The 27,440-nt window shown below is 42.5% G+C and overlaps 2 protein-coding genes and 1 long non-coding RNA gene across 3 annotated transcripts in view; 2 read left to right on the top strand and 1 right to left on the bottom strand.

Annotated features, from left to right (window-relative positions):
- Nucleotides 1-3,070: 3,070 nt before the first annotated feature.
- LOC132218008 (uncharacterized) lies at nucleotides 3,071-3,319 on the top strand. Its single transcript, XR_009449076.1, has 2 exons — nucleotides 3,071-3,204; nucleotides 3,239-3,319. It is a non-coding gene; the product is annotated as an uncharacterized LOC132218008 (long non-coding RNA).
- A 534-nt stretch (nucleotides 3,320-3,853) lies between these two features.
- Nucleotides 3,854-20,035, bottom strand: LOC132218006 (protein SCO1 homolog, mitochondrial). Its single transcript, XM_059668612.1, has 6 exons — nucleotides 19,751-20,035; nucleotides 18,743-18,833; nucleotides 16,083-16,280; nucleotides 11,973-12,065; nucleotides 9,606-9,721; nucleotides 3,854-4,732 (listed from the first exon to the last, which is right to left on the bottom strand). Exons 1-6 carry the CDS (start codon nucleotides 20,033-20,035, stop codon nucleotides 4,598-4,600), a joined length of 918 nt encoding a protein of 305 aa, XP_059524595.1. The 3' UTR covers nucleotides 3,854-4,597.
- A 31-nt stretch (nucleotides 20,036-20,066) lies between these two features.
- Nucleotides 20,067-27,440, top strand: part of ADPRM (ADP-ribose/CDP-alcohol diphosphatase, manganese dependent) — a 17,391-nt gene continuing 10,017 nt past the window's right edge. Inside the window, exon 1 of the mRNA XM_059668611.1 lies at nucleotides 20,067-20,203. The gene's annotated coding sequence lies outside the window, so the exon portion shown is untranslated. The remainder of the gene's footprint in view (nucleotides 20,204-27,440) is intronic.

Raw genomic sequence — 27,440 nt, 5'->3', positions numbered from 1 at the left:
CCTAGCTCCTTATGGCCATTCTCAGAGAAGGAAGCTTATCCAACAACATACCCCAAACAACACCATTGTTCAATAACAGGTGTGTCTCCGTGGTGGAGATAGGGGACAACTGAAGTTTACTTCGCAAACAAATTTTTTCTCGAGTTAATCTACTACCAAACCTTGGTAAGGGAGAAGGGGAACTATTTCGGGTTACTTTCAATATCTACCACTCCGTAATATAAATATACAAAGACATAACAAAAATAAGCCACAAAAACTAGTAATATCTGCGCTAGTCACGGTGATAAAACTTTTAACCTAGTATTCATCATTTGAGCCAAAAACAGCCTAAGTAGATCTAATACTCTGGAGATACCCACCCACCACTGCATAGCAGTGGGCAGTGGTGGGCAAGAGATTTGAGCTTGATCCGCCATGTCTAATTTTTTTAAAGGAATACATTTGTGAATTTCTGGTACAATAAAATATTTTAAAATGTTGCAGATGGTAAGAAAATGCATCCAAATATTGTTTTCTGGTGGTGATTTTAAAATTTCTTCTGATTTTTCTGTATGTATAGTACAAATTTTCTCTACTGAGGATCTGTTATAATTATGAAAGAACCAATAAATTTTAAGATACATTTTTTAAAAATATATATTTTTATTGATTTTTTACAGAGAGGAAGGGAGAGGGATAGAGAATCAGAAACATCGATGAGAGAGAAACATCGATCAGCTGCCTCCTGCACACCCCCTACTGGGGATGTGCCTGCAATCAAGGTATATGCCCTTGACCGGAACCGAACCTGGGACCCTTCAGTCCACAGGTTGATGCTCTATCCAGAGCCAAACCAGTTAGGGAAAGATACATTTTTTAAATGAACAGAAAATAATTATCTCCTAAGTTCTAAGGTGTTATTAAACAACACATGGCTGAAAAGGTTAATTGCATCTCATTAATAAATGGGAATAACCTCCAATGTCATTAGTGATGTAATTCTTAACTGAGTAAAAAAAAAAGCTGAAAGGATAAAAAATGCTTAAGTGACTGCTCTTTTAACGGTAACACAATTTAAATAGTGCTGTATGCAAAAAAGAGTTACTTGGGGCCGAAACCGGTTTGGCTCAGTGGATAGAGCATCGGCCTGCGGACTGAAGGGTCCCAGGTTCGATTCCGGGCAAGGGCATGTACCTGGGTTGCGGGCACATCCCCAGTGGGGGGTGTGCAGGAGGCAGCTGGTCAATGTTTCTCTCTCATCGATGTTTCTAGCTCTCTATCTCTCTCCCTTCCTCTCTGTAAAAAATCAATAAAATATATTAAAAAAAAAAAAAAAAAAAAGAGTTACTTGGGGAATTATGGGTGATTTGAAACATTTTCTTTAACCTTGCATTTAAAACTGTATCTTATGCAGATGCTTGACAATTTCAAATCACTTTAATGAGTTCACGTTAGCCTCCAACTCACATGTGCGTTTTTACTGGAATCTCCGCTCTCATGCCCAAGGTATCAGCTGCCTCAGGGACAGCTGGGCATTAAGTGCTTCCGAGCTTACTGCAGACAGGATTCTTACGATTTTCAAATAAACAGCATTTCTTGTTAATTCCATTGGAGAGTCCAGTGAAAGAACACACTCTAACCCACCCAGGTAAAGACCTGCAAGTGATGCTTTGCTGAAAGGCAGCCTTGATTTCAATTTCCCAAGATTCACAATTGAAAGGATGCTCCATGGGGACACAACACCCTGGATTCATCTATACTAATAAAAGGGTAATATGCTAATTAGACCGGGAGACCTTCCGGGCATCCTTCTGGACAAAGCCATGGTGGCGGGGCCGAGGCAGAGGCAGTTAGGGGCTATCAGGCCAGGAGGGGAGGGCAGTTAGGGGTGATCAGGCTGGTGGGGGGGGGGCAGTTGGGGGTGAGCAGGCCGGCAGGCAGAGTGGTTAGGGGCGATCAGGCAGGCAGGCAGGTTAAGAGCCAGCAGTCTTGGATTGCGATAGGGATGTCTGACTGCTGGTTTAGGCCCGATCCCATAGGGATTGTAAACTGGCAGTTGGACATCCCCCCAACGGGTCCCAGATTGGAGAGGGTGCAGGCCAGGCTGAGGGTCCCCCCAGCCTACCCCCCGTGCACAAATTTCGTGCACCAGGCCACTAGTATCACCATAAACACCCCACAGCAGTGGAACAAGTAGGGACTTGACTAGAAATTGGGACCCAAATTATAATCGAGGTTCAGAAGTAAGGGCACCACCTTCACCTCTGAAATTGTCTCCTTATGTATCAAGATTTGGACGTCATCCCTGGGGCCCCTCTCCCTGCTTCTAACATCTCAATCCTAAGCCTTTAAACTTGACACTGGAATGAAGAGCAAATCAAAGGTTTCTTCAAAAGCTGCTGTTCCCTTTCTGGATCATTACACAAGGCCTAACCTGCAACAGCTGAGAATGAAGACAATTTTATCTACAGCAAGCACACTGCAAAGCGATCCACACAACTGTTTGGTGGCTTAAAACAGACCATCTTTTAAAGTGTCTGGCATTTTAGACACTTAGCATCTTGTTACATGAGACTAGCCTTTCAGTAAGTTCCTCACCTTCACAAGGTTTCTGGGAAAGTCATTCCAACCTTGTAGCTGTTTACTAAGGAACCCACCCCAAGAAGGGGCGGCTACTGTGCTCGTTCGCTAAGGCTGCTGAAATGAAGAACCAGAGACCAGGGGCTGCAACTAGACACGCACTTCCTGCCGGTTCCGGAGGCAGAAGGCTGAGATCAAGGTGTTGGCAGGGTAGGTATCCTCTGGAGGCCTGTCTTTACAGGGTGCTGGGTGCCCTGATCTTCTCTGATGGGACATCAGTCAGACTGGAGGAGGGCCACCCTGACAGTCTCATTTTAACTTCATCACCTTTAAAGACCTCCATCTCCAAATACAGTCACATCCTGAGTTCGGTGAGGATTTCCACGTATGGATTTTGGGGGACACAATTCAGCCCATAACCACTGTTCATGATTTTTCTTTTTCACATATTTTGACATGCCTTTAGAGTAGGTTTAATTAGGTATTAAGAAGACATATAAAACCCAAAAGATAGGCTTGTTTCATGTGCATGGAAAACGTAACTGATGTGCACAGAGAATCTGTGGCCTGACTAGGCACTATACGTGCTGTGGTAGGATCTGAAAAACTTTGAGAGGACTTTGCCCTATACAGCAGCTACAGGTGCAGAGGACTTTGCCCTATACAGCAGCTACAGGTGGAAAAAGTGAAATTCAAAAAAAGGCCAAAATTCATTCTATCATTCAACAGTCATTTCCTGGTTGTGTGTACTTTTTTTTTTTTAATCCTCACCAAGGATATTTTTCCATTGAAAGTTTTAGGAAGAGTTGAAGAGAGGGAAAAAGAGAGAAACACTTGATTGGTTGCCACCTGCACCAGCCCCTGACCAGGGTCCGGGCCAGGGAGAAGCCTGCAACCAAGATACATGCCCTTGACCGAAATCGGACCCTTTGGTCCACAGGCCGACGCTCTACTAGTAAATCCACTGAACCAAACCGGCAGGGGCCAGCTGTGTGTACTTCCATCGACACATAAAGTGGTGGTCAAGTCTTCACTCCGCCCCGTCCAAACCTTGTTCTCTCACCTTTTCTCAAGGCAGTTCCCAGGCCACAGCATTTGAAGCACGTCAGACGTCTGTTATGAACGCAGCCTCTACATCCCACCCGACTCAGTGAATCCACTCAGGGTCTGGGAACCTGCACTACAGCACCACCCACCCGCCCCCTCCAGTCTGTGGGAGTCTGTCCTGAGCTGTGTGCTGCCATCTACGCTCCTGCTCTTCACCCATGAGGAAGGTCACGCTTGTCCAAGCTGCAAAACTGAAAACACATTTATTTCACACAGAGCAATCAGTACAGGCAGAAAAGAACTCGGTTTCCATTTGCTGTGTCACTGAAAACCTAGCACATTATTTGGCTAAAATTCACATAAAAGTTCCCAAAAGAAACGAATCTAATGGTTTCCCCCAAACAGTAGATTCTCTCTTGATTAGTCAGACCAGCACCTGCTGAGAGGGAATGCACTGCAGACCTGACAGTGATATTTCTTAACAAGGACGACTCCACATAAGCTTTCAAGTGTAAAGAGCAACTTCGAACGGCAGCGAGCCTAATTAATTCATCAGCCACCAGACTCGAAGGGGAAGCGACAGCACTGCGGACATTACACTCTTCCTGGGAATCCAGCCCCACAACCTGCAGGAGCAGGGGTCCCAGACAAAGGAGAGGCAGCAACCCTGAGCGGGCCCTACCCCGGGCGGAAACGCACGGACTATGCCTCCTTCTCGGCGGTGTCCTTCTCCGAGGTCCACTCCACTGGCTTCATATTAACTTGGTCCTCAGTCTTGCGGTGCTATTTGGGAGACTTTTGGTTGTAACCGGTAAGTTGTAAGAATCCACGCTGGCTGATTCCAAGGGTGGCAGGCCCTGTCCAATACACAGGTGTCCTCAAGGCTTGAAGGCCATCCTGCAGGTTGCACATATATGTCAGCGGTCTCCTATGGGAGACGGAGCTCCTTCCTCTTCAGCAGAGAACAGTGCAGGGGCAGCGGCTCTGGCTAGCTCCTCCTCCTGTGCTCCCGCATGTGCGCAGCGATGGAACCAGCTATTTCTGCATTCCTCTTGTTCTGGCCAAAATAATCTAGAAATTCACCATCTGGTCCAATCAAGTACATTATTATGGTATGGTCCACCTGCAGAGAAAGGGGGGTGGGGATGACAAGATTACCAACATAAGCGGCTTATGTTACTGTTTAGGTGCTGCAGGGTAACAGAACTTCACATTGATGCTTAAATAACCCGTGGCACCTATTATCTACGGAATGGGCCGAAGCCTATTATAGTGACACATTATCTCAAATAGCTTGTGTTCTAGAACTCTACACTGACCATTGCTTAAAACATCAGCTATAATTTGGATTTCCTTTGGTGTAATCCTTAGCATATCCACACAATCTCTGCGAAAAGATTCCACTTCTAAGAAACAGCAGCTCTGGCCTGGCCTTTATAACACGGTCAATGCTTGTGGACGATGCTCGCTTGGGAAGAGCTGACATTTATGAGTAAAATATTTCATCAGACCCCTGGACTGTATTACAAAGACATAGCGCATGGAATTAAAAGTGTTGGGGAGAAATTATGTTCTTCAATGAGTTCTTGGGTGTATGCCTTTGCTTTAGGAAGAGCTGGCTGGCTGTCAATTCATCAGGACCTGAATTTCGCTTACCATGTTTCATGAGAAGAAACCAGAAAACCAACTACTAACTATAAAAGTTATAGACTTTAACACAGTATTTAGCCCTGATAGCAGTGATTCAAATGGAAACATGACAACAGGTGTCTTTCTCCCGCAGGAAATTCTTACACTACACAGGGCACTCCCATCCGAAGCAAAGCACCGGGAAAGTCCTGAGAAGCCACAACACCACACCTCGGAGGGATCACCTAAAATCCACCATCCCAGTGGTGGGCAAACTGCGGCTCGCGAGCCAAATACCGACTTCTGCGCATGGGCCACGAAGTTTCAACCACACTGTACGTGTGCGCCTGCACGTGTTATTTTGTGGAAGAGCCACACTCAAGGGGCCAAAGAGCTGCACGTGGCTCGCGAGCCGCAGTTTGCCGACCACTGCACTATCCTATCCAGGCAAAGTTCTTAAAGTATTCCTAGCTCTAACTTAAGTTTGGACTAGTCACCAGTCTTTCTTAGTTACATGATTCCACAAAACCCCATTTTAAATGAGCAGAAGACTTGGAATTTAGAGTCCTTGGAATTTACTGCAGGCTTGATTGTTATTTGGCAAGATTAAAAGACAGGGATGTGATCACACATACCAAACTGGAGACAGCCCTCAAATATATCCGAACATATGGTATATGCGTGAGGTAATTACTTTTTTATAAACACACATTCATAAAGACACAGCAAATGGAAAGAGCCACCTGCCCACTCAGATACGGAAAGAATGTACCCCGCAGGCTCAAGCAGCTGTGACTCCATGTCTTGCATCAGTTACTGCAGAAGCAGGGCAGGGGCTCTGTGCTTCTCCACACATTTGAAATATTGGTCAGAACTAGGTCTCCAGCTCATCTTCAAACCTTATCCTGAAGCTTACCCCCTCCTCCTCCCTATTTCTTCCTTTTCTCTATTCTCTATTTAAAAACAGAATGTCAGTGCAGTGAACTTAACTTTATGAGTATTCTTAATATAAATTACTTCCTAATAATAAAAATATTGTACTATCCATGTATGTCAAACTTGCCAGTGGTCAAGTCTCAATGCACATTTGGTTAAGGGCAGAGCAAACTGCCACCTGTTTTTAGTGTGGGATACTTTAAAGTTCTAGTAGTTCCCAGGAGAGAAAAATAAACCGAGCCACCTGGCCAGGGCACAAGCTCTTTCAAGTGTCACCTTAACCCAGGAGATAGGTATCAGACACCTCTCCAAACAATAAAATAGGCTGAGAGGGTAAATTATCAAATCGGTAAATGCCAGACCAAAGCTTAGAACCTACATCTGTCCAATTTCAAAGTCCACAATCGTTTTATATCCTGTTGCCACTATCTCTACTGGATATACACGCACACACCTTTTAATTTTTGAAAAGGTAACTATGCTCATAAAAAAGAACACACTTATTCAACGAAAGTCCTCCTCTTCCAGACCCTCCGAGTCCTCAGTTCTCCTTAGAGGGAAGCCCTGCTGCCAGGTCCTGTGTTCTCCTAGAGCAGGGGTGGGGAACGTCCAGCCCATGAAATCATGGGTCAGGCCCTGCCAAGGCATCAGGGGTGAGTTCATTAAGTGTCTGACCAAATCCAGCAGCTAATGTTTAAGTTGATAAATTTGTATGGCCCGGGAATGATGTTATAAATATCCACATGGACCTTGACAGAACAAAGGTTTCCCACTCCTGTCCTAGAGAAATTCTCTGTATCTATTATTGTGAGTTTCTATCTACTTATTTCGTTTACCCCCTGTCACCTATTTATTTTTACAAAGAAGTAACAATATACTTTTCTTCTCATTTAATGACGTACTGGATGTTGTTCTGTATCAGCACATATATCGTAAGCCTTTAAGAAATGGTTGTCTGGTTTTCAGTCTTTTTATAAGCAATGCTGCAGGTTATAGCTACAGGATAAGTTCCAAACAGTAGAACCTCTAACTGAAAGAACATCTGACAAACTGCCCTCTGAAGAGGGCGTTCCCGTCAACCACGCAGGAAGTGCCTCATCCCAACAGCTCCTGGGCTCTTTTCCCAAATTCGACTTTGACAACATGTTTCAAACTTTTGATCTTTGCTGGCCTAACAAGTGAAAATGGCATCACAAGTCCTATGTTTTTCACTGAATGACACTGAACATCTGTTTTTGGTTTGAAAGCCATTTATATTCTTTGTCAGAAGTAGTTTCCATGCATACAAAGTCCTGTCAGATTGCATGCACACCGTGCAGCGCTGTGCACATTTAGCCTTCAGTGGGCCCCTGAGCGGCTGGCACACCAGCACACATACGGCCATTCTGAGGGCCCGCTGGCGTTTGGAAGCCAGAGGCGTACCTTGTTGCTATTGTTTGGGATTAAGAAAACCTCATTCCATTACACCTCAACCTTTAAGATACTCCCTGCCTCCTTGCAGTTCCTAAAATTGTAACAGCAGTTTCGCACACGATCTTGTGGATGAAAATCTGTGACTTCCAGGGCAGAAGCTATACTAATGAACCAAGAAACTGGAGAGTGTCTCCCCCTATCGGTTGATTTGGCAAACGTAGAGCAATGGACTCCACATTAAGATAAAATATTAACATCCCATTCTGGATGATGTACACAGTACAAATCTCAGTGCCCAAACTCGAAACCAGTTAATTCAACTCTCTTTTACAGAAAGAGTAAATAAGCTGGAATTTCTTGCCATGGCTTCCTCTCGCCCTGTACTCTTCTCTCATTCTTCTCATGCTGCTGGTGCAACAAGGGGAAACCACAGTAGGGTTTCCTCTTTCCTTAAACTTAGGGCTTATGGAAATATGCTAATTTTTGTCTTTTTTTCTCATGAACCCAAGTTTCCCTAAATCTAGGAGGCATCAGAATTGGAAAATAAGATTATGGAAAATAAGATTAAAGCAAAGGGACCAGAAGCCAAATTGAGGCTGTAGGCTACAGTGTGCCCCAGGTTCAAAGGTGACAGAGAAACCATAGGGCCGCAGACAAAGCACCACAGTGAGATGTCCCCTCTGCACAATGCTCTTGGAAATGAGCCATGGCATAGCCAGCAGATCAATGATTCAAGGTCCTGGCCAGCTTTCTTTCTATAAAACAGCTTTGCTGGTAAAAAAGCTCTTCTGGTTAATCACTTTGTCCATCCAAATTAATACAGAAATCAGAGTATGACAACGGAAGAAAAAAAATGGAAATGATACTAAAATACAATGTCAACTTTTTTTAAAAAAAAATACATATTTCTATTGATTTCAGAGACGAACGGAGAGGGAGAGAGAGAAACATCAATGATGAGAATCATTGATTGGCTGCTTCCTGCATACCCCACAATGGGGATCGAGGCCGCAACCTGGGTATGTGCCCTGACTGGGAATCAAACACTGACCTCCTGGTTCGTAAGTCAGTGCTCAACCGCTGAGCCATGTCGGCCAGGCAATGTCAGTTCTTACTGTGATGGGAGAGAATGTCCTACTGAGAAAACCCGAATAGAGCAGCATGCATGCCCTTTGTTGGTGCTTCACTGTGAAACCACTGGTAAGAAACGGAACTCAGGAACTCGGGCATTAGCCTAGGGCTCCTGGGGCAGTGCTGATGAAAGTAGATAGCTCTTGAATGTATGAGCTACAGCAGAAACCTTAATGGAATCATTAAAAAGCACATAATTAAACATCTAATGATGCAAGTCATATAGAGATATGAAAATACACCTGCCCTAGATAGTTTGGCTCAGTGGAGAGAGGGTCGGCCTGCAAACAGAAGGAGGCTGGGTCCAATTCCAGTCAAGGGCACATATCTTGGTTGCAGGCTCCTCCCCGGCCTGGGCCCTGGTCAGGGCTCGTGCAGGAGGCAACCAATCAATGTGTTTCTCTCACATTGATATTTCTCTCTCTTTCCCTCTCTCTTCCACTGTTCCTAAAAATCAATGGAAAAATATCCTGGGGTGAGGATAAACAACACAAAAAGTGTCCTTGAGTGGGGATTAACAAAGAAAAAAAAAATAAAGAAAATACACCTTATAGAAAGTCTACCTATCTGTGCCTTTCCTATTTTCTCTTGCTTTTCTAGATTCTTATTCATTCAACCCCAAAATACAGTTCCTTATGGCCAGACACTGCTTCTCAAAAGAAGCATATTTCTTTGACCTCTTCACAGGGGACACAGAAACAATACAATGCTTTTAACAAGTAAAATAGCTTTGCTCCAAAATGCTGGCTTCTCTTTATCCCTAATTCCTAAGGAATTTGCAAAAATCTCAGGTTTTCTTTCCTCTCTGATGCCAGTTGTCACTTAAAGCTATATGAACATCTGAGCCCCGAGTTGGCCTGTGGGTAGAAACCTGAGCAAGTACTTACTATGTAGTCCTCATCTTCGTCCCTGGGGCCAGGGCTGTAATACACTCGGTAAGCTCTGGCTACTTGATCAATCTCCTCTTTTGTGCCAGTCAAGCCAACCAGTTTGGGAGAAAATTCTAAATAAAAAATGAGAAAGACAGCAAAAAATGAGAAGCGCACAAAACAACCTACCCCTACATGAAAAAGCAGTACTAGTTATAAAGAAGCCCTATTGCTACTTTCTTCCTGTGAGTCCCTAAACATTTCCTCATGTTTCAAAAGAAAAAAATTTCACATAGAGAACAAAAAAATTTTTTCCTGTTGTATACAAGTCACTTTGGAATTAAACTAGAAATCAGTAACAGAAGATAGCTGGAAAATCCCAAAGTATGTGAAGATAAACACACTTCTAAATAACATGGGTCAAAAAGGAAATTTCAAGAGAGTAAAAAATATTTTGAAAAATGAAAATGGAAAATGCAACTTACCCAAATTTGTGGGATGAAGAAAAAGCAGTGCTTAAGAGAGAAATTTATAGTACTGAATGCATACATTAGAAAAGAAGAAAGATCTAAAGTTGGTAAGTTTCCTCCTTAGGAAACTAGAAAAAAAAAGAGCAAATTAAACCCCATGTAAGCAGAAAAGAAAAATGAGAGCTGAAATCAATGGACTTGAAAACAGAATATTAATATAGAAGATCAATGAAATTGAAAGTTGGTTCTTAATAATCTATCAGTCATATCCTTTCATGACTACCTAGTAAAGAGGGAATATATTCTAATTATTTGTCACATTTCTTATTTAGTTGTTTTTAAATAATGAGATATGCTGAAGTTCAAAGATATTGTCATGAATTAAGCACTATAGTCTTTATCTTTATATCATATCATGAGATAAAAATTTGTCTCATTATTAGTTCACACCAGGTCAAAATACCTGTATCTCATTTTCCAGCAAATAATCTCATACTATGGATCTGCTGTTAAGTTTTTGGAATTTATGTAAGTAAGCTGGTGAAAGTCACTTAAAACACCTGGATTCATCAGACTATTAAAGTGATGGTCCAACATTTGACCACAGTACCTTCTTCTGAAAGCCTATTTTCATTCCTTGGACTAGTTCATTCTAAACTGAAAAATTGTTCAGGTACTGAAAAAGCAAGATGGCTTGTCTTTCTTTTCTGCTCAATGAGTAAATGAAGAGAAAGGTAAAAGAAGCCTGAATTAGTTGCACATCCAGACCTTTTTAAATTGTTGAAATTTCAATAATTTTCTAGATACTAATTGAAATATTTTAAAATCCCCACAAATGCAATTACTAATTGATGAAGAGTATCACCACAAGGTTTTGGTAGTCTAGTTAGGTGCAGCAACTCGGGTATCTATTCATTTGGGGTATTTATAGTTTGGTTGCTACTAGTATACCTGCTTTTTCTGGCTTTAGAAAATACCCTATTGCCCAAGTTTCTGACAAACTTTCAAACTATGAACATTAATTCTACTTTTACACACTAAAAACATAAACCTTTGTAACCCTGGATTATGCAAAGATTTCTTACATATAAAGCCAAAACCATTATCTATACAAGACATGTGCATTAGACTGTGTCATAATAAAAACAAATATAAAACTATTCACTAGTTGTTCTGTCCAGTAATTTAAATCAATTTCACCATAACTACAACTTAAATTCCTGATTTTTAAGCACCCACCTTCTGCACACTAGTATAAGAACAAAATCTGCTTGATCAGATCTTTATTCTCAACACAGCTGAAAAAACTCAAATCTAGAGAAATTAAGCAACTCACCTAAGCTCATAAAACCTAAGTATTCACCTTTAATTCTACCATAATTTAGTCTTTAAAAGTACCTTCTAATAGGTTTTGACCTGCATGTTGAGATGTTTGAATTGAAATCCTTCCACTAGCAGTTATGTTTCTGTCATAATCAATGTTTTGGGTTTATAAACTATGTCCTGAGTTCAAAATGTGTTTATATAAGATTTATTTTTAATCTCTCAATGCACATACTCCCAGAACGTATGCACATTAATTTTACAAAGGAGAGGATGAGATGCACAGGCAGAATTAGAAACAAGGCCCCTTACTCTCAATTCAAGGCTCTATGACTTTGCTGATACATGAAGGCTGAGTTCAGTTCTCCCGCCCTGAAAAAATAAAAAGACCCTGCCCCAGCAATTAAGAAGCCTGTGTCTTATTTACTTACTAGCCACAGTCATAACTCTGAGCCTCATCTTTTTATTTGACTGTAAAATTGGAGATAACATTTGTCCTCCCTATTTCACAGGACATTTTAAGGTACAAATGAGTTGATATTTCAAAAACTGTAGAGCTAAACAGATATTAAGTATTAGTAATGGAACACACCTTTCACATAATTTGCAATGGCTTCTTTTGTGTCCCTCTCTGGGTCAATAGTGATGAAAAGTGGAGTTAAATTTGGCAGAGTTGGAATATCATCTGAAAGAAAGTTCCTGTTAGTCAGTATTCACACTGTAAGGGAAACGACAAAGAAAACCAGCAATTACAGTAGAGTGTAGTAGCTACAGCAAGGCTTGGGGAAACAAAGGCACATCTGACACGGGTGTTACATGACCGGGAAGGGGATGGGATGGCCTGAGGAGAAACAGACAGGTAATTGTCTGTGGTGGAATCAGACAACCCACCAAATACCTGCACCAGGGTATCCTGTCCCCTAATCCAACCCATATTACAGGTTAGTCCCCCCACCATGCCCCAAAGGCAGGGCAAACTATCCATAAGAACCGAACAGCCTGGGACAATTCATTTTAACACATTTCGTACCGCTCAGTTTTCTCGTGTTTCGCGCGCCATCTGTTAAGGACCGCTCACGGGTGTTCTCGTTTTTCACGCCCATGGAAAAAGGAGCGAATCTAGATACTTACGTAAATTTTGTTTGGTCCCTCTTCATAGAGGAAAATGTTTTACACAGTACCATACGTTAAAAAAAGAACTAGGAACTTTTATTGTTTAATTGTTTTTGTAAATAAAAATGTTATAAATATTGAAAAACAACACCTAAAGTGCATTATGATGATTTAAATAACGTGCAGTTTGCCCAAAAACGTGCAGTCCCTGGCGTATGCCTCAGAGATTTCTATGCGGTACACAACGTGTTAAGAAGGATGCAGCCTCAGGGGAGTTTTACCAAACATTCAAGGAAGAACTAAAACCTATCCTCCTCAGACTACTACAAAAAATTCAAGAGGAAGGAACACTTCCAAGCTCATTCTATGAAGCCAGCATCACCCTAATACCAAAACCAGGTAAAGACAACACAATGAAAGAGAATTACAGGCCAATATCCCTCATGAACATAGATGCCAAAATCCTCAACAAAATCTTAGCAAATCGGATCCAGCAGTACATCAGAAAGATCATACACCATGACCAAGTAGGATTTATCCCAGGGATGCAAGGATGGTACAATATCCGCAAATCAATAAACGTGATACATCACATAAACAAATTGAAAGAAAAAAACCACATGGTCATATCAATTGATGCAGAAAAAGCATTTGACAAAATTCAACACCCATTTTTGATAAAAACTCTCAGCAAGGTGGGAGTAGAAGGATCATACCTCAACATAATAAAAGCCATATATGACAGGCCCACAGCCAACATCATACTCAATGGACAAAAACTAACACCATTTCCCCTAAGAACAGGAACAAGACAGGGATGCCCCCTCTCACCACTCCTGTTCAACATAGTACTGGAAGTGTTAGCCATTGCAATTCAGCAAGAAGAAGAAATAAAAGGCATCCAAATTGGAAAAGAGGAAGTAAAACTGTCCTTATTTGCAGACGACATGATATTATACATACAAAACCCTAGAGATTCCATCAAAAAGCTACTAGACTTAATACATGAATTTGGCAATGTAGCAGGATACAAAATTAACCCCAAGAAATCTGAGGCATTTCTATACACCAATAGTGAACTTTCAGAAAGAGAGATTATAAAAACAATCCCGTTTACCATTGCACCAAAAAAATTAAGCTACCTAGGAATAAACTTAACTAAAGAGGTAAAAGACCTCTACTCAGAAAACTACAGGACGTTGAAAAAAGATATAGAGGAAGACATAAACAGATGGAAGAACATACCGTGTTCGTGGATTGGTAGAATCAACATCATTAAAATGTCCATACTACCCAAAGCAATCTATAAATTCAACGCACTTCCCATTAAAATACCAACAGCATACTTCAGAGATCTAGAACGAACTCTCCAAAAATTCATCTGGAATAAAAAAAGACCCCGAATAGCTGCAGCAATCCTGAAAAAGAACAAAGTAGGTGGGATCTCAATACCAGATATCAAGTTGTATTACAAAGCCACTGTTCTCAAAACTGCCTGGTACTGGCACAAGAATAGGCATATAGATCAATGGAATAGAATAGAGACCCCAGAAATCGGCCCGAACCAATATGCTCAATTAATATTTGACAAAGGAGGCAAGAACATACAATGGAGCCAAGATAATCTCTTCAATAAATGGTGCTGGGAAAATTGGACAGATATATGCAAGAAAATGAAACTAGACCACCAACTTACACCATACACAAAAATAAACTCAAAATGGATAAAGGACTTAAATGTACGACGGGAAACCATAAAAATTCTAGAAGAATCCAAAGGCAACAAAATCTCAGACATATGCCGAAGCAATTTCTTCACTGATACAGCTCCTAGGGCACTTGAAACTAAAGAAAAAATGAACAAATGGGAATACATCAAAATAAAAAGCTTCTGCACAGCAAAAGAAACCATCAACAAAACAACGAGAAAACCCACTGTGTGGGAAAACATATTTGCCAATGACATATCTGATAAGGGCCTAATCTCCAAAATTTATAGGGAACTCATACAACTTAACAAAAGAAAGATAAACAATCCAATCAAAAAATGGGCAAAGGACCTAAATAGACACCTTTCAAAAGAGGACATCCAGAAAGCCAAGAGACATATGAAAACATGCTCAAAGTCACTAATCATCCGAGAGATGCAAATCAAAACAGCAATGAGGTACCATCTCACACCTGTCAGACTGGCTATCATCAACAAATCAACAAACGACAAGTGCTGGAGAGGATGTGGAGAAAAAGGAACACTTGTGCACTGCTGGTGGGAATGCAGACTGGTGCAGCCACTATGGAAGACAGTATGGAGTTTCCTTAAAAAACTGAAAATGGAACTCCCATTTGACCCTGTGATCCCACTTCTAGGAATATATCCCAAGAAACCAGAAACACCAATCAGAAAGGATATATCCACCCCTATGTTCATAGCAGCACAATTCACCATAGCTAAGATCTGGAAACAGCCTAAGTGCCCATCAGTAGATGAATGGATTAGAAAACTGTGGTACATCTACACGATGGAATACTATGCTGCTGTAAAAAGGAAGGAACTCTTACCATTTGCAACGGCATGGATGGAACTGGAGAGCATTATGCTAAGTGAAATAAGCCAGTCAATAAAGGAAAAATACCACATGATCTCACTCATTCATGGACAATAGAGACCATTATAAACTTTTGAACAATAATAGATACAGAGGCAGAGCTGCCTCAAACAGATTGTCAAACTGCAGCGGGAAGGCCGGGGAGGGTTGGGGGGAAGGAGGTAGGGGGGTAAGAGATCAACTAAAGGACTTGTATGCATGCATATAAGCATAACCAATGGACATAAGACACTGGGGGATAGGGGAGGCTAGGGGACTGTCTAGGGCGGGGGGATAAAATGGATACATATGTAATACCCTTTGTAATACTTTAAGCAATAAAAAAAAAAAAAAAGAAGGATGCAGCCTGCCTTCTTATTGGTACTAATAAATGCCCCTGACTGCATGTCATAGACCTCCCACAGATTTCAGTCTAACCAATAGTCATCTGGGAAAGGCAACAGTGGAGTCAATGATGGAAGCCACAATAAAGGGATACAAAGCAGAGTTAAGAGAGACCCAGGCCACACTGACATTTTTTTTAAATCCTCACCTGAGGATATTTTTCCATTGATTTTTAGAGAGAGTGGAAGGGAAGGGGAGAGACAGAGGAACATCCATGTCGATTGGTTACCTCCCACAACGTGCCTGCACCAGGACTGGGGATTGAGCCTGCAACTGAGGTACGTGCCCTTGACTGGGAACTGAACCCAGGATGCTTCAGTCGGTGGGCTGACGCTCTATCCACTGAGCCAAACCAGGTAGGGTCACATTGACATTTTTAAGCAAACTAATATTTAGCATCATAACAAGCTTCTTTTGGTGGAGAATTTATAGGTCATGGGAATCCAAGCAACAGACAAGCCTAACACTAAGATTTTATGTTCACTCAAACCAAATAATTACAAACCTCCATCTAACAGTAATACTAGAATGTGAAAAGCGTAGTAGCATTAAGGACATTAAGTAAACATACTTTTCATAGTAAGCGATGGCTTCCTTACCTATTTCATCCACGACTTGAATCATTTTTTCTAGTTCTTCTGGACAAACATCAGGGCAATGAGTGAAACCAAAATAAATCAATACCCACTGACCCAGGTAGTCCTTATTAGTTTTGGGCTCTCCGGTATGAGTTACGAGGGAAAATGGTCCCCCAAGTAGAGGCTTTCCAATGCTTCGCTGCCGTTCCTTCTCCAGCTCTTAAACAGACACAAACACACACACACAAATCGTCAATATAACCGTAGTTACTCAATTCCTGATATATGATTCACACTATACTAATGGCTGTGTGGGCACAAAATGTACAAGAAATAGTGTCAGTTTTCAAGAACCTTAAAAAAACCTCTTAAGGAAAATAAGCATAAAATAAAACAAAATCAAATTAAATCTAATATGTACTAAAGACGATAAGAAACGAAAGTGGTAAAAATATTTCTTCTGGAACAATTCAATCCTAAGCCAACAGGTGTGCCATAATGCGGGTGAGAGAGGGGGCATAGCTATACAGAATGCCTGAGCCCAAGAGGGCAAAGTGGTGGCCTGGCATTGGAAGTCTGAGCCTGAGTGTGCTGAGGGCAGCTGTGTGCTGAGGGAAGGGGACAGCGGGATGGGAGCTTACTTACTTACCGGGGGTCGATCAAATCAGTAAATATATTAGAGATAAGAGAGTTACAAATGGACAAGGAGTTAGAACAATAGAGAGAAAGAAAACTAGAATGAAACTTGCAGTACTGGAAAGAAACTGGAGGTACAAAATGAACTTATGGTTTCTATATATACAGAAATATATATATATATATATATATATATATATATATATATATATATATACTGTATATCTCTTTCCTAGCTCTGTCTACTGAGAGGACCTGGGAGAAGACACACTGCACTCATATACCAATAACAACAAACTCGTATCCTGACTTCTAAATATCCTCCTCCACAAAAAGGAAACAGGGTTTTTAGAGAGATAGCTGGTATCAGGTCCTGAAAGTCAAGTAAAAACTGAAAAACTTACAGATTGAAGGAGACTAAAAAAGCAACTAGGCATGAGGTGTGGTTCTAAACCAGACAACTTTTGCCATAAAGGGCATCAGGCTGCACCACTTTAAAGAGGTCTGAACACTCAACAGTAAAGCATATCAGTGTCGATTTTCTGATCTTGAACACCGTATTGTGATTATATTGGAGAATGTCCTTATTTGTAGAAATATACAATAAAGTATTTGGAGATGCTGAGGCATCATGCCAAGCAAATATTTTCAAATGATTTAGGAACACTTTTAATATTGTATGTGTCATAATACATTTTTAATAAAAATGTTAATTGCAGGTGACATTCCAAACTAAAGTCAAACAAAGCTTGCATTTTCCTTAAATGTCTTTACCAACACTTTCCTAGCTTTTCAGTTTTATTTCACTGTGAAACTAAAGGAACTTAACTGCTTATTAGAATATGAAAATTATATCAATAAAGTACTACCAGTTACACAAAAGAAAGGTCTAAATATCTGCATGAATCGTATATTGCTCAGGTTCTAAAGCCTATGAATTCTCACTCCCAGATTTAAACACCATCCTGTGTATAATGGCATCAAGAGACAGTAAAAAATCAAAACAGATTTAAGTGACACTGTAAAGATTTACTGAAAACTCTAAAACAAATCTTAAGAAGTCCTAGAATATTCGCTAAAATATAAACTTGTTGTAAACGATTTCTAAACACTTCAAGTGCCTGTCCAGAGCGGTTCCTAGCTTCCCTCCACAGGTTCTCCCTCCCCCTGTCTTCCATGGTCAGTCTCTGGCCTTTTTCCATCTGCTGATACCCAGCGGTTCATGGTAGGGGTTGAGCCTTCCTTTGGCCCTCAGAGCACCCTGAACTTCCCTCTGGCCTGACAGAACCTCATCTAGTAAAATCTTTACTTCACAGGTATCGCAAAGGCTGGAATGCACCTTAGTCATCTTTGTAGCCTCTGGACTTCGCACTAACCCACATTCAAATCTGTCCAAAAAGAAGTCATTTCATATTGTTGGACAGTGCTATGCTGGATTGGATCCTGGAACAGGTAAAAGGCAACGGAAAAACAAGTGAAATCCAAGTAAAGTGAGTGAGTGGGTTAGTGAGGACTAGTGTGTGTACCAATTCTAATTTCTTAGTTTTCATGACACGTCAACAGTAGGGGAAGCTAGGTAATGGGTACATGAGAACTCTCTATGCCAGAGGTTCTCAACCTTCCTAATGCCGCGACCCTTTAATACAGTTCCTCATGTTGTGGTGACCCCCAACCATAAAATTATTTTCGTTGCTACTTCATAACTGTAATTTTGCAACTGTTATGAATCGTAATGTAAATATCTGATATGCAGGATGTATTTTCATGGTTACAAATTGAACATAATTAAAGCATAGTGATTAATCACAAAAACAATATGTAATTATATATGTGTTTTCCGATGGTCTTAGGTGACCCTTGTGAAAGGGTCGTTGGACCCCCGAAGGGGTTGCGACCCACAGGTTGAGAACCGCTGCTCTATGCCATGTTTACACCTCTTCTGTAAACCTAAAATTATTTCAAAATTAAAAGTCTAAAAACAAAGAGATGCTAGCCCAGAGGCAGGGAAGACGTTATGCAGAGCTGACCAAATGACTTGTACTCACTGTCCGTCTTCTCTTTCTTGAAGAGCTTCATTCCAGCCAATAAAGCTCCTCCAATGGCAAACGTGACAGCTAGCGACTTCCAGGAAACGGGCTACTGGGGCAGAGATTTCAAAACCAAAACCACTAGTAAGACGCAGACATTTAACCACACTGAACATATTACCGTAGTTTTTAAATATCAAAACGGGGGCCCTGATATCGCTCAGTGTGCGGAACGTTTCATGCCATTTGGGATGAGGACATACTGAAAGTGTCTGCGGATGCAGCTGTATCTGGGCGCCTAAACGCAACCACCAAGGCAGGTTTCCAAGGGCAAGTCCGCTCAGCCCATTTCTTTTCATTTGGGGGGGGGGGGGGGAAGACTAGCAGTGTGCCTCTGATCCCCACCGCTGACTTGAAAACCAGTTCATTACCTGCCGGTGCTGCTATTGTGAATATCAATAAACCAAGTACAGTTCGGGAGGTGAACCTGGCTTGCAAAGTGGAAGAGGCTGCCAGTGGAGTTCCTGCAAACGCATGGCATCCTCATTTCCTGGTTCTCTGCGAGTCCCCAGATGCGCGGGCTGCGCAGGCCTAACTCACTGACATCCCCCAGATCCCACAAACACTGCCCTCACCCACCACCTAGGCTAGGTCCTAGAGGAAGTGGCTTGGAAGTTCTCTTTGGGTCAGAAGAACCTGCAAGAACCCTCCTCGCCCCCCGTCTCAAAAAAAAAAAAGGGGGGGACCTATCCAGCAGGCAACAACGATCCCTATTTTGCTCAATTTCAAGGTGCACACCGACCCTCCGAAGGGGGACCCGAGTGTCGAGATTCTCAAAACGCCCTGACCCCTCAACCATGGAAAGTCTCGGGTGGAGGACGCTAAGGAAGCCTAACATGTTGACCCAGGTGAGCGGCTGGGCCGCAGACGGTTTCAGGCGCGGCCGGGTGCTTTCCGAGGTGACGACCAGGTGGGAGGGCCCGACGGCCGCGACCAGGGCAGGAGGTGCTCGGCGTGTGCACTCACCCCGGGCTTCGAGGGGCGCGAGGGGTCTCGGCGGCCCTTCGGCTCGGGCCCTGGCGCCCCCGGCGGCGGCGGCATCGCGGAGCTGAGGCGCCGGCATCCCGGGCAGCCGCGGGGGAGCCCCCAGGCCCGCCATCCCGTCTCCGGCTGCGCGCAGCGTGGCCTCAGGAAGACGCCCACGGTCCCAGGTGCCGGGCCCCACACCCCGAAACCTCGAGGCGAGAGGAGCCGAAGCTGACCACCCGGAAGCCGCAGGAGCCGGCCCGATCCCTGTAACAACCCCGCCATGAGCCGAGGAGGTCGCGCCTCCTTCGACCCGCCCCTCGACTTCCGGTTCCACTTTGACTGCCTCCGGAAGTCGGAGGAGCGGCTCTTCCCGCCCCGCTCGGCTCGGTGGTGACGCGGTGAGTCACTGAGCGGAGAGTCCGGCCGCCCTTCGCTGGGAGCTGGCGCGCGGTAGGTGGCTCCTCGCGGTCGGAGGCGGGTCGCCCCGGGCTGGGCAGCGGGACCCTCCGGAGCGGCCGCCTAGGGGTCCCGGCTTCGCGGCGGGGCCTGGGCCGGGCCGGCCTGAGCGCTGGGGGCCCCTCGCGCCCCGGGCAGCCCCCCACCCCGGTCTCGGGGACAGGAAAACGGGGTCCGCAGCCCCGCGAGCCCCCGCAGCCCTCACCCCACCTTGTGGCCCGCCCCCTGCCCTGTGTGGAGGCCGCCAGTTAGCTGCTGACTCCTCTGCACCTCCGCGCCGCCCCCTGGCGCTGGAAGTCACTGTTGCCCGTAAGGATGATGGATGTCTGTGGTCGGAGTGGCGAGGGCGAGTCAGGGAGGACTGATGCCCGGCGCTCCCGGCTCTCATGGAGCCGATCGGCGCAGGGCGAGGGAGCTGTGCTGCGTCACACCCGGTCCCTTAACTTTCTCCCTCGGCCCCAGTTTCTTCAAAAGCCCTCGGCGACCCCCCTGCCCCTTCCGTTCCGCGGCGGAAGGTTTGGGCGCGTGTCTCGTCTGGGGCGGAGGGGCCGCGGCCCCATAGTCGTTCCTTCCGAAAGCTGGACTCGCATTCGTTTCGTCTGCCTTTGTCCCCGCGTCTGTGATCGGAGCCCCTCCCCTCCCGGCTTCCCTGGTGGATTCGCAAAACGCAGAAAAAGGGAGAAGTCGCCCTCTCATCTTCCTCCTCCGCGCAGACCCCACTCCTGCTTGGCTTTCCCGGTGCCCGGCGCGCGGGGCGCTGAGCAGGGGTTTCCCGGGCCACGTGTGCTCCGTTGGTTGTAGTCTGGCATCACCCACTTTATTCCAGAGTTGAACGGGAATTTTCTTGAATTTCTGCTCAAAGTCAGTGTGTTTGCTCAGCACTTCAAATCCTTTTTAACCAAATCAAATTTTCTGTCTTGGAGTTGCCTGTGGGTAGTAATATTTCTTTACCCTCATATGTCTGTGTATTGGTTTGCCCAAGGAGAAATTTTCCCTCAAATTGACAGAAAGCCACAAAAGCACTTTGCTTATTCAGGCAATGAACGTATGAAGTTGCTGTCCATCCTTTTCAGTTGGAGGCTCATTGATGACACACGCATCATGTACGTTGAAATGGAGTGCGGTGGTGTTGCCAGCTGCTCACTTAAGTTGTGTTTACCAGGGTGATTCTTTTCATCGCTTTGCCTTTGTTTACCAGAGCATTTTTATACAGCCTCTTATTAAATTTATAATGTTAAGTAAAATATTAGTTTCTGAAACAGTTCTTGACTCAGAGTAGGTGCTGTGTCGCTGTCCTTCGGAAGAATTGCTAGTAACACCTCTCTCTGCGCCTGATTCATGGACCTATGGAACTTTAGTGTTAAAAGCTACCTAAAGCATTATCTAGTGTAAACCTATCACTTATCATCAAACCACCAAGATCCCCAAACGAGGTGGGGTTTTTTTTACTTATTTTCTTTCCATTTCAATACTTTTCTTGGAAGAGCGGACACAACGAATCATCTGACGATGCTGACCAAATGTTGTCCTTGCCGTAGACTGTTTTGACTAGGACCGCTAGGCCTAACTTTCGGAAAACCTTCCCGGCACTGGAACTTTATTCTCATCTCCGGTTCACACATCTACCCCGGGTGTCTAGCCACAAACATTTCTGCCTCAGTTTTGCCATGACTGCAATATTTAGCACAGTTACATTTCAAGGTCCCCCCCCCCCCCCTTTCCACAGCCGCCTACCCCATGGACTGTGCAATCACAACTTGGCTCACCCACACTCAGTCACACTCTTCTGGCTCAGGCTTTCAGCTTCTCCCTGTTGGAGCAGTTCCTCTTATCACAGGCTCTCACTAGTTTCTGGATTTGTCACCCCTCCCCTTTATCTTTGACAGTAGGATAAAGGAAATATTCTTTTCAATGTCAGGCTGTTTTTCTCCACCAGATGGTTAAGGAACTTCAGCCTTCTGCCAGACCTGATTATTACAGAAGTTTTATTAGTATCCTCTCGGAGCAAGTTTTCAGCAATTAAGCATCTCTATGTATTTCTTTCTGTTCCTAAAAATCATTGATGCCTGCTGTGATTTTCACAAAATGCTGGCTGCTTATCCTGCACCGTGACTTCTTGAGAAAAACTTGCAAAGTTTTCTGCATTTTCAGTTCTGTAAAAAGTTTCCGGTATTTTGAGGTTGACTAGGCAGACATCCTTTCAAATATGTAATTAAAAAATAATATTCTAGCCCTAGCCGTTTGGCTCGGTGGATAGAGCATCGACCTGCTGACTGAAAGGTCCCAGGTTCGATTCCGGTCAAGGACATGTACCTTGGTTGCGGGCACATCCCCAGTAGGGGGTGTGCAGGAGGCATCTGATCCATGTTTCTCTCTCATTGATGTTTCCAACTCTCTATCTCTCTCCCTTCTTCTCTGTAAAAAAATCAATAAAATATATATTTTTAAAAAAATAATAATAGTCTTAATAGTGCTTTATGATTTACAAAGTAAACTACTGTGTATTATAACTCAGTTGAATCTCACATCAACTGATGAGGGTTATTTTGCTGGGAAGTTTTCTCCTAAATGTCCCAGTGGGGAGCGTGTGGGAGGCAGCCAGTCAGTGCTTGTCTCTCATCATTAACGCTTCTGTCTCTTCCTCTCCTCTCCTTTCTGAAATCAATAAAGAACAAGAACAAAAAACTTTGAAAACTTAGCATATGGTGCAGGCAAAACTTGCAGAACAAAAACTTGGTATTTTCCTTTCTTTTCAAAAGCAAATTATTTCCTTGGTTATTCTAATTCTTCCAGACTTTATTTTCTCTAAACCAGTGATTCTCAACCTTCCTAATGCCGCGACCCTTTAATACAGTTCCTCATGTTGTGGTGACCCCCAACCATAAAATTATTTTTGTTGCTACTTCATAACTGTAATTTTGCTACTGTTATGAATCGTAATGTAAATACCTGATATGCAGGATGTATTTTCATTGTTACAAATTAAACATAATTAAAGCATAGTGATTAATCACAAAAACAATATGTAATTATATATTCAATATGTGTTTTCCAGTGGTCTTAGGCGACCCCTGTGAAAGGGTCGTTCGACCCCCAAAGGGGTTGCGACCCACAGGATGAGAACCGCTGCTCTAAACTTTTGAATGCTATTTAAAACTTTGTATTGTAGACATTTAAAAACACATAGAGCGAATAAACCTCATGTACCCATTGCTAGCTTCTACAATTATCATCCTCTCCTCACCCATGTTTTTTGTGTTTGGTGAAGCAGGGGGATATTTTGAAAAAGTCCCTGGAATTAATTAATTGATGAATCTTATTAATTCTAAATCTCGCCCCTGGAGGTGTCTGAGTTTTGTCCTCTGTCTAGGGGACTGCTCTTTCTAAGCTCCCTGAGTCATGATCTAAGACTTTGAACTAATCAGGAGAGTCTGCTTCCTGCCCATGGGTTCTTTTTTCCCTACCTTACTCACTTGTGATCCTAATTGTCATTCCTTGAAAGTGCTTGTGTCCTTTCCTCTTGCCTCATATCTTTCCCTTAAGAGATCACTGTATGGAAATTTAAGTTTCTGTCTTTTTAAGTAATTTCTTTATGTAATAAAATTGCATGTATCCTATCCATAACCTTGTTATTTTTTATTCTTGCTTGAGGATATATTTATTGATATTATTTATTATTATTATTTTTAATCCTCACCCTGGGATATTTTTTCCATTAATTTCTAGAGAAAGTGGGAGGGAGGTGGGAGGTAGGAGGGGAAGAGAGAGACAAAGATAGAGCCAGACAGACATTTTTGTGAGAGAGATACATCAATTGTTGCCTCCCGCACCTGCCCCCACCAGGACTGGGGAACCTGCACCAAGGTACTTGCACTTGACTGGGAATCGAACCCTCGACCCTTTGGTCCACGGGCCAGTGCTCCAACCACTGGCCAAAACCGGCCAGGGCATATTTCTTGGTTTTAGAGAGAGAGGGGGAAACATCTATGCAGTATGTGCCCTGATCTGGGATCGAGCCTACAACCTTTTTGGTGCCCAACCAGCTGAGCAATTCTGCCAGGGCCATAACCTTATTCTTATTTTTATTATTATTTTTTAATTTGAGGGAATTTTCTTTATATGTCAACAAATGATCATTTTTTCTTCAGTATTACATGTGCATTTGCAAAGAAGGTGTATTCTTTCATATGTAATACACGATAATGAGATCCACCTTTTGGTTGTATTATTTAGGTCTTCAATAGCCTTATAAAATTTTTGTCTACTTGATCTATCTTCAACTAAGAGAGGTTTTAAGTCTTATTAATGTTTCCAAGTCTTATTGACCCTCCTAAGACGTTTTTTAAAAATCAAAGTTGTCATAATATCCATGTATCCAATAGTACATCTTCATTGAGCTTGCAGCTTGTAGCCTTATTTGTGTCTCCCTCTTTAATCATTTCTGGCCTGAGTTCTACCTAATGCAACATCAAAGGAGTAACCTGTTTTCTTATATTTGATTTTTCTGGGATTATCTTTGCCTAACCTCTTATTCTTCACCTTTCTGAGTCTTTCAATTTTGTACTGATAACATAACCTTATTTTTTTAAAATATATTTTTATTGATTTCAGAGAGGAAGGGGGGGGAGAGAAACATCAATGATGAGAGCGAATCATTGATGGGCTGTCTCCTGCACGCCCCCTACTGGGGATCAAGCCCGAAACCCAGGCATGTGCCCTTGACTGGCATTGAACCCAGTCTGCAGGCTAACGCTCTATCCACTGAGCCAAACCAGCTAGGGCCATGACCTTATTTTTAAAAGCTATATGCATTCAGTATTTTGATCTCTTTTCTACTCCAGAACACATTGCTCTTTGGAAGTGTATGGTCCTTGCTGGTTCTTTCCATGTTGCTTCACTTTAAAAAGTTGGCGAATCTTACTTTATCCCTAACCTGAACTGTGTCCCAGGAAGATGTGTCTGATTAGAATCACATGATAGAAAAGTAAAGCCAATTCACTTTGACTTTAAGCTCAAAGGAGAATTTCTTGGCTGATATAACTCAATGGCCAATATTAGTTCTGGCAGGAACAGGTGGATCCAGGTATTCAACTAATATTCCCAGGACTCTACCTACTTCTTTCTGTCAGTCAGATTTCTTAGTTAATTTTCCCCCAGAAGTTCCAGTCTTAGTTATCAAACTTAGTAGAAGTAGTTCTAATAATTTTGCTCGTAGTTCCAACAAAAGTCCCAGGGCTGACCCTTGGCCCAGCTTAGGTTATATGCCTACCCCTGACAAGTAGGGAATGGCTTTTATAGGCCAACCCTGGGTCATGTGTCTGCCTCTCCAACCACATGAAGTAAGATTGAGGAATTAGGTAGATACCTAAAGAGATATTGCGGTGCTGTTACAAGAACAGGAAATGGATGCTAGGCAGGCAGAAATAACAGCTATCTACTGGAGAGAAGATAAAATTAACAGGGGCTAAATGTCCTCTAAGAGTTACACAAGTACTTATTATTGCCTTAAAGGCTCTAAGTTTAAAGTTAAAAATAAGCGCATTTGACAAGGGACAAAAGCACTCCCAGAAAGTTTTCTCTTAAGCTTTGGTAATAATGTTCCACTGATACTTTTGCTAAATTATCTTTTAATTTGATTCTTCTATTAATCTGTACTTGGAATCGTAAATATTTGAAATCTATTAGAAGTAGAGCTTTTCAACTGACTTAGGTGAGTTTTGTATTTATTATAATTGTATCTGAGTTCTTTGCCTTCCAAATCAGATTATCTCATCTACCCAACCTCACACTTATAGACTGACTTGCTATCTGATGGGGTTTTCAAATGGGGACTGCAGGAAAAATGAGCAAATGAAAAAACCCAGTGTAAGAACACAGGCCATGTTTTAGGGTCTCCATCTCTTTTTCTGGTGCTGTTTTACCTGTTTTTGGAATAATTATACCCAACCAGATTAGGGAAGAAAGGAAAGTAGCTGAAGCTCATAATTGGGTGCGTCAGATAGTTGTAGAATGAAAAGAAGCCCCTAATTCTCAAATTAGTCAAATTGAAGTCTGGCCTTACTGCCAGTTGTGAGGTTGTCACCTCCACCTCTGATAAGAACACTGACAATTAGAATTTCACAAATCCGTTTTGTTGTAAGGAAGGGGAGTTCATATTCAGCTTTTTAAAACGCGGTTTGAAATTAATATCCAACTATTGAAGAACCAAGACCCCCTACTCTCATAAGTGAAAATAGTCCCGCTGGCATGGCTCAGTGGTTGAGTGTCAACCTATGAACCAGGAGATCATGGTTTGATTCCCGGTCAGGGCACATGCCCGGGTTGCTGGCTCAATCCCTAGTGTGGAGCATGCAGGAGACAGCCAATCAATGACTTTCTTATCATTGCTGTTTCTCTCTGTCACCCTTCCTCTCTGAAATCAATAAAAATATATTTAAAAAAATTTTTTAAGTGAAAATAGTCATATCAATGTCATACATAGTTTTTGTGCCAGATTTTTTTGTTTAAAATTATTATTCTCATATCTTTACCCTTTTATCCCAGATGAAAAATATGAGAAACTTACCCACCAACAAAGACACAAAATAACCCACAGCAGGAATTTAATAAAGTACAATGAATGAATATAATGTATGACTTGCAAAAAATCCTGAAATTTTTATAGAATTATTAGAAGAAGGTGCCTGTTTAAAATTAGTGTATATTTTGTAAAAATTACAGATTATTCCAGATTTGATTTTGACTTGGCTAGAATTAGAATGCCTATTCATTAATAGAATAATACTCTTGTAAATTAATACCCTTCTAAAGAATACGGGTTATTCTCTATTTTACAGATAAGAAAACTGAAACATTTCAAGGTCTTGGTAATTTGGACCTAAGACTCTAAAGCCCAGGCACTTTCCTCTATAGAGTCTATACCAGCCGTGGGCAAACTACGGCCCGCGGGCCGGATCCGGCCCGTTTGAAATGAATAAAACTAAAAAAAAAAAAGACCGTACCCTTTTATGTAATGATGTTTACTTTGAATTTATATTAGTTCACACAAACACTCCATCCATGCTTTTGTTCCAGCCCTCCGGTCCAGTTTAAGAACCCATTGTGGCCCTCGAGTCAAAAAGTTTGCCCACCCCTGGTCTATACCAAGCTACCTAGTGAGTCAACTATTAAGTTTAATATCCACTTTACCATTTAGAAGATTAAGATGTTTATAACTGAGTTATCTTTTATA

The sequence above is a fragment of the Myotis daubentonii genome, chromosome 16, assembly GCF_963259705.1.
Source record: "Myotis daubentonii chromosome 16, mMyoDau2.1, whole genome shotgun sequence".
Classification (NCBI taxonomy): Eukaryota; Metazoa; Chordata; class Mammalia; order Chiroptera; family Vespertilionidae; genus Myotis; species Myotis daubentonii.
This window is presented reverse-complemented; position numbering and strand designations above follow the sequence as displayed.

What these genes read in the sequence shown, in the direction of transcription:
- LOC132218006 (XM_059668612.1), bottom strand. Translation starts at nt 20,035, where the DNA reads ATGGCGGGGTTGTTACAGGGATCGGGCCGGCTCCTGCGGCTTCCGGGT. An exon ending in CGCGCCCCTCGAAGCCCGGG is followed by an intron (nt 18,834 to 19,750) that starts GTGAGTGCACAC and finishes CTGCCCCAGTAG; the next exon opens with CCCGTTTCCTGGAAGTCGCT. An exon ending in CATTGCAAATTATGTGAAAG is followed by an intron (nt 9,722 to 11,972) that starts GTGTGTTCCATT and finishes TTTTTTATTTAG; the next exon opens with AATTTTCTCCCAAACTGGTT.